This window comes from Argentina anserina, chromosome 6 (genome assembly GCF_933775445.1).
Source record: "Argentina anserina chromosome 6, drPotAnse1.1, whole genome shotgun sequence".
Classification (NCBI taxonomy): Eukaryota; Viridiplantae; Streptophyta; class Magnoliopsida; order Rosales; family Rosaceae; genus Argentina; species Argentina anserina.
This window is the reverse complement of record NC_065877.1, coordinates 16,183,229-16,191,088: the sequence shown is the minus strand read 5'-3', so window position 1 is coordinate 16,191,088 and position 7,860 is coordinate 16,183,229. Positions and strand designations below refer to the sequence as shown.

Here is a 7,860-nt window from a genome sequence, read left to right as displayed (position 1 = left end):
TATACAAACTGATACATATGTATTTTAGATCCAAATAGAACAGTTTCAGCTCTCCTCCTCCAAATTGTTAATTGTCATATATAATAACCACCGAATTGGATGGGTTGCTCTCCCATGTTTGATGTATACTTGCGTCTCTCAAAGAGTTGGATGGGAATAAGATCGATGATTATGTAAATAATGTAATCATCGTCTTTCATTATCATTTCCTCCGCCACCTTCATGTCAGTATCGATTATCATCAATGCCATCACCCCACCGGTACATGCAATAGAAAAAGAAAAATAAACTCGCACTGATCCCTTCCCCTCCCTCCCATGCAGTTCAATCTTAGTTCTCTATGCTGCAGCCTGCATGTTACCTAAAACCTGGGTTTCGTGAAATTCGTAATATATAGTTATACACGATAGTGTTCAACTAAAAATACCCCCTCTGCACACTGACTAATAACTTCCTGTGATATTAATGGAGGTAGAAGGAAAGATCAATTTAAGATTATAAGGCATTCATTATTCATAGAAGATGATAGGTCAACTATACCCTGTGCTATATAATTTCCTGGATCATAGGTTATCTACATTTTCGGCCACAACTACTAAACAATAATAAGAAACTGCACGCCCATACTGCTTGTGGGTGTCATATTTATATCTATGAGAAGTAAGTAGTCTCTGTAGCCATCCTCAGGCATTTAATGTATTTGATCGGTATATGACTCCTTGCCTTAGATTCTGAGATCTGCTTTATATTATTTATACAATATACAATTTCGCACCTATATATAGAAAGAATAATTAGTAAGATATCTCCACTGCATGAGCCGGTATTTGAAGTGGAACTGCAGGCATGCAATAAAAGACGTAGCTAGAACAGTGAAGAAAAGAGGAAGAGATGGATGGAACTGGATCTTCGGCTGGGAGGTACTTGGTCTGGCAAGACTTAACGGTGGTGGCGCCGTTAGCAGAAACTAGTAGCGGAAGCAGATCAAAGCTACTGTTGAATGGGGTTACTGGTCACGCGCAACCCGGTCGGATTATGGCTCTCATGGGTCCTTCTGGCTCTGGAAAATCCACCTTACTAGATGCCTTGGCTGGTTACTCTCTCTCTCTCTCTCTCATATATGAAAACCAACATTTGTTGATTTTGTTCTCACTTGGACTATTTACATATATTGTTTTTGCATGCGACGTAAATTAATGATGCTGAAATTTCTGAGGTTGTTACAGAATCATTGCATGGAACGCATCATGTTGAATTTAGCTAGTTACCCTACAATTCCTAGGAAGTTGATCGAAATGAGCACGCAATCCCTCGCATGCTAGCTTTATGGCTCGCGCGCACTGACTAGCTCATATCGTCGTACATGAGATTGAGACTTCTGATCCACACTCACTTTTGCACCCTCTCTACTACTGTCTCTAGGCCCCCAGCTTATTAGTTTTTTTTTGAAAACGAGCTTATTAGTTGACTGTATACAATTTAGTATCAACACATTTTATCATTAAGTTTGTTCTTGTGTTATATTATATTATAAGGCTTCTAAGGATTTTATACTATGTTGCATGGACACGGACACGGACACGGCGACACGACACGGCGCGACACGGCGATACGGCAAATCTCAAAAACTCCTATTTCGACACGGCTCCGACACGGCAAAATAAAAATTAATTATATATATTTTTAATACATAAAATAAATTAACAATACCCCAAATTGGTAAACCTAGTCCTCTCCTTCAATTTCTAGTTCGATTATACACAAACCTAGTCCAAATTGGTAAACCTAGTCCTCGTTTTAAAAATGATTTACTTAAATTTTTTTTACACAAATTAACTATGATCGTTGATCTAACATCGATCAATCGGAGCCGTTGGATCAAACTCCAATATCAGATTTGGGCTAGTAACTCTAGGACTTAGAAAATCTCCAGTCTATTACCTCTAGGCCCTAAATCGAGCCCATAATCCCTCAGCCCAAACTCCTTTCCTTAAAGTTCCATATGCCACATCTCTCTCTCAGTTCGACAACACAGCCACACCAACTCTCTCACCTTCTCCATCGAACTCACCACGGCCACCATCTCTCTTCGTTCTCTCTGCTGCCGTCCAGCCAAAAATCATACATGCATTATCACCACGGTGTTCCTCTCCTCTTTCTCTATTGAGCCATATCCATCAGTCATCATCTCAGCCCAAATTACAGTTCCGTCACGAACTGTAGCAGTATTGAGCTTCCATGGAATCCGATCTGCAGTTCTAGATTCCGATGAGCTTCTGTGGGTAAGCTTGGCTTTGTATCTTCATACCTAACTCGATCACCCATTTGATTTCTTTAATCAGGATCTAATTTGGGTTTTTCCTTTTCTGCATCTTCACCATTGTTACTCTGCCACCGTCATCCTTTCATCGTAACCAAGACTCCTTAATAGGTAAATCGGTCCTCTTCTGGTAAGCTCAACATTCTTCCTTCCTTCCCAATTCACTTCCACCTTAATTTCCTCTGAATTGGAAACTAATTCAATAATCTCTTTTCTGGGTTTAACACCGCTGCACACCACCGTCGAATTCGTCTTTCACGGCGACATTTTGGGTCATTGTGAAGTTGTGGCGCGTCGGTCAACGTATCGGAAAGTCAAAATTTTCAGATACGCCATGTGGCGTGTCCGATATTGAAAAAAGGCGTATCGTGTCGTATCACCGTGTCCGGACGTGTCGGACACGGCGACACGCCTCCAAGTGCCGTGTCCGTGCAACATAGATTTTATATATACAGAAGTCAGATTTGCAATTTTTTCAAAACGCGTGTATCCCCCTGTTCCGGTCATGAAATAAATCACAAAATGGATTTTATTAGTATAGAAAGGGTTGCATGATATCTAGTCGATAAAAATCTATATAACGCCCGTCATAGTATATAATCTCAGGAAAGGACGTACCCTTACAATACAGACCTCCCTTGTTTTTGCCAACGGCTTTTCTCTAGTTGAGTAGAGGTCAAGCCTCAATCTGGAGCTTCTGATTACCGGTGAAATCGCTAGCTATCGGTTTGCGACTACCTTGATCCATCCATGAAGAAGTTTCAGGTGAGATCTTCGGCTAAAACTTTAAGGAGATCGAGGTGGCTGTCATCTTCATGGAGACGCAGCCTAGGAAGCATATGCTATGTGTTTGCCTAGATATACACCATCAACGGCCTTCATCTTCATGGAGACGTCTGCACTTTTACGGCACGTCCGTTTTAGAACGGGGCTATATATATATGTAAATATAGAGTGGTCTTATATATATACTACTCATTGCCCATGATGATGTGCTCGTTACTAAAAAAAGGTGTTTTACAAAAATAGAAGATCTGCTTAGCGGGTGATGGAACAGTAGTCATAACTCGTAATTCAATAAGTCATCGATCACAAGCCTTCTGTGTATACAGTTTTTGTTTCCTATACATGTTTTATTCTGATCTTCATTGTGCCGATTCCAGATGTTTGTTTATACTTTAGCAGCTATTTATTCCTATAACTGAAGTATGTAATGACTTTAATTCTTCCGTATCATAAATTCATATGTTAAGACTTCAGAGTCATATCCTTTTAAATCAGTGTACATCAATTGCAACAGGGAGGCTGCCCTCAGATGTTAGAATGTGTGGGGATGTTATACTCAATGGCAACAAAAGAAGCATAAATAGCACGGATATTGTAAGTACAATAGATATCATTTGCCAAATATTTGCTATGAAATTAATGACGTATAAAATCATAAGAAATAATATTATTTCTTTTTTCCTATGCATTTCAGTCTTATGTCACTCAAGAAGACATATTTCTGGGATCACTCACTGTAAGAGAAACTCTTACATACTCCGCTCATTTGAGGCTTCCTTCCAAAATGACAAATGGAGAGAAAAGTGAGGTCGTGGAAGAGATTCTCTCCAAAATGGGTCTTCAAGATTGTGCTGAGACTCATATTGGGAATTGGCATTTGAGAGGTATTAGTAATGGAGAAAAGAGAAGGCTTAGCATTTGTATTGAAATATTAACACAGCCTCATGTGTTGTTGCTTGATGAACCCACAAGCGGTCTAGATAGTGCTTCATCTTTCTTTGTGATATGGGCATTGAGAAACATTGCTCAGGATGGAAGAATAATCATTTGTTCTATTCACCAACCAAGTAGTGATGTCTTTAAACTCTTCGATGATCTGGTCCTCATTGCAGAAGGTCAAACTGTTTATTTTGGAGAGGTGCAGAAGGCTGTAAAGGTAAAACTATTTCATATATACAACATCTATTAAGAAACTAATTTCATTGAATTAGTAATTGAGATTCGTTTTTATTGTCTATCTAACTGTGTGCTGGTTCATGTTGTTCTTACATTTTTATAATACAGTTCTACTCTGATGCTGGATTTCCTTGTCCAACAAGAAAAAACCCTCCGGAACACTACCTACGATGTATTAGTTCAGACTTTGACAAAGTTATTAGTGTTCTTATCCTGTCTCAAAGGATGAATTATGTATGTTTACCTTCATACCATTTCGTCTAATAAATTTGTTTTTGCATGCTTTCTTAATCATTCATTATTATTGATTTACTTACTTTTGGTATTTTCTTGCAGGGACAATCATCACCCTCAGAAAATACCCATATGAACTTGACAACAGAAGAGATCAAAGGAAAGCTAATCAACAAATACAAGGCCTCCTCATTTTCAATTGATGCAAGAAAAAGGATCCAAGAAGTCTTGCTCACTGTATGTAACTAATTGAAATTAGAGGATAACCAAAACCGTGCACGCTAATTCTGTAATTTTATTTTATTTGCTGCAAGCTTCAATTTATTGAAATTAGAGGATAGCCATGCTTATTAAGTTTCATTGTTAAAATATTTTCCTCTTAATTTAGATATGATAGATCTTTAATAATGTGGTGGAAATTATCTTGTTGATTAATTTCCAACGTATAATTGAGTACTATATGCATGAATTTAAATTGTAGCTGGCTACCTGCATCGATGAACACATTATCCTTAATATACTGTAATTCGTCAAATGGCAGGAAAAGCATACCACAAAATCAAACAAGGGCAATAATATTAGCTGGTTGAAACAACTATGGACCTTGATCTGCCGAACTTCATTGAACATGTCTAGAGACATTGGCTACTACTGGTTAAGGTGTCTGTTCTACATTCTAATAGCAGTGAGTGCTGGTTCCTTCTTCTTTCATATTGGGACAGGTAATCAAGCAATTGTTTCAAGAGGAAAATGTGATGGTTTTATTTACGGCCTCATGATTTGCTTGTCTATCGGAGGCATACCCTTTGTCATTGAAGAACTAAAGGTACGCTCGCATTACAAAGTTCATACATGAAAGTAATGAAATGCACTGTACATTACGTTTGCTGAATGTTTACCAACATTGTTATTTCCGGCCACTCCATAAACTTAGGTGTTTAGGCGTGAAAGACTTGGTGGGCACTATGGGGAAGCTTTGTTTGTACTCTCCAACTTCATTTCATCACTGCCTTTCGTCATTCTCATGGCTTTCTCTGCTGGAACAATACTCTATTACATGGTGCAATTTCACACCGGGTTCTCTCGTTACTTGTATTTTTGTTTGAATCTCTTGTGCTGCATTGTAATCACAGAAGGCACAGCCTTAATTGTTGCATCGGTGGTTCCAAATCTCTTGATGGGCATCGGTTGCGCTGCTGCTGTCACCGTAAGTAGTTTATATTAGATCAATATTTTTTTTTATAAGAATCAAATTAACCACCTCTTGAGGCAGCGTGATAGACGTTTTACCAACATACTGTGTGATAATTGATTGTACTAATCTCTTCCATAATGTAGTCAAACATGTCCGACGTCTAAACCAATTTGGTATTCGTGCACATAGGTCTTCATGATGATGCCTTCACTTCTTTTCCGGAGGGTCTTCGAGCTCCCCAAATTCTTTTGGCAATATCCAATGTCATACCTTAGTTATGCAGGATGGGCAATAGAGGTATAAAGGCTTAGTCTTTTCTAAACACTCGTATTATATATCTACAAACTTTGTACGAAATTGCCAATAAACAGAATTATGTATATATCACAGGGTCAGTTGAAGAATGACATGATTGGGATGGAATTTGACTCCCTTGTCCAAGGAGAACCCAAGTTGAAGGGTGAGATCATCCTCCGAGATATGTTTGGGATAAATCCGGATAGTTCTAAGTGGTGGAATTTGGCTGCTCTTGTCTGCATCTTAGTTGGTCTGAGACTCATCTTTTATGTGATACTGAAATACAAGGAGAGATCATCATTATATTTCCAGAGACTCTACGCCAAGAGAATCACCCTCCAAAGCCATGTCAATAAGGTTGCTTCATTCAGAAAGGATCAATATTATATCTCTTCCTCGAAGAGACATCGAACCCTTACGCCGTTATCTTCACAAGAAGGTATCGGATCACCACTTCCATAATGTACAACGTAAACCCTAAATTGAGGAAGGACTGAAATTTCACTGGTTTAGATCGATATCGATGTAATCTTGTAGATATAAATAATGATCTCTCATCACTTTGCTTTAGCCTTGATGTTCGATATTATCAGTTTGTAATGTTTCGTAATTTTTCCATGCAAGTGTTACTACTTACTAGTTCATCATTGAAATAACTAAGTGCAAGTAACCGAGAAGGAAATTTTCTACAAATGCTACATGAATTTTGGCCCACTAGGAATTTGGAACTACCAACTTTTGAAATGTAATTTTTTTGTACATGAAATTTTAGTGGCCGGACCCAGTTTAAGTGTAGGCTGTGACTGAGCCCGTTAAGTTACATGCCATTATTCAATTACTGAAGGGCAAAAATGACTTAACATTGTACACCCTTATCAATCTCACAATCTGTAGGACAGCAGCCCTATAAAAGAGAGACTGTCCTCTTGCCCTTTTTCCATTTCGACAGCACAAGCTGAGAGAAAACCTTGGGGCCAGTAGAAACAATTGGGGTCGAGTGAATCAGAATATTTGCAGTCCTCTTTTATTGCAGATCTATCACACTTAACGTTATGCACTCATTAATTATTGTCTATCCCATTAATTATTTCATCTAACAGATCTGTGTGTGCTTTTGATGGTTTTGTCCCTATTTATGAGTGTTTCAAGATTGTGGTCCAATTTAATCGATAGAAACATTGTCAAAGTTTGACTTCTAGGGTTTCATTATTAGTGTAGAATATATATTTGGTCTTTTTTGTCATCTTTCTATAAAAATCTGACAATATAAAATGGTTTACATAGGTCAATTGAGAATTGAATACATGCCATTTACCAAAGAAATATTGAATATTTTTGTTCGAAAAAAGACAAGATATTAAATACAGGCTTTTTTTACCGGTGAAATTGGTTGGGGAATTAAACATAGATTTTTTTTCTTACAAAATTAAACACGAGATTAATTTTTTTTTAGAAATGATATTATTTTTTTCTTTTTTAAAAACGATTTATATATTTCTTAATAAAAATAGTAAAACGATTGTAACAAAACATATTTTTTTTTAATTAGTAGGGGTCAACCTTTTCATTCATTCTCTCTCATCACTCTTCTCAATCCCGTTTTGTTTTTTCTTTCGTTCTTTTTCCCAGAAACATCCTCTTTTTCCTTCGACTCAAGTGCATGTGTAAGTATTTTATGTCATTGTTTTGCTCTATTGTGTAATTTTGAAACCCAAATTGATTGATTTGTATCCCGTTCTTTACTGATCTTAAATTGCTCTTTATTTGAGTGAGAATTTGTTAATCACCAAATCTGAAAATTTTATTTGGGATTTTGTTCAACGAAATTGAAGTGCTGGTCTTGTTAATGAAT

At 37.4% G+C, this 7,860-nt stretch overlaps 1 protein-coding gene across 1 annotated transcript; it reads left to right on the top strand.

Annotated features, from left to right (window-relative positions):
- The first annotated feature begins 891 nt into the window (after nt 1-891).
- Nucleotides 892-6,470, top strand: LOC126796959 (ABC transporter G family member 15-like). The gene is made up of 9 exons (XM_050523667.1): nt 892-1,093; nt 3,621-3,700; nt 3,801-4,262; nt 4,391-4,516; nt 4,619-4,753; nt 5,058-5,342; nt 5,451-5,723; nt 5,901-6,008; nt 6,102-6,470. Exons 1-9 carry the CDS (start codon nt 892-894, stop codon nt 6,468-6,470), a joined length of 2,040 nt encoding a protein of 679 aa, XP_050379624.1.
- Nucleotides 6,471-7,860: the final 1,390 nt, after the last annotated feature.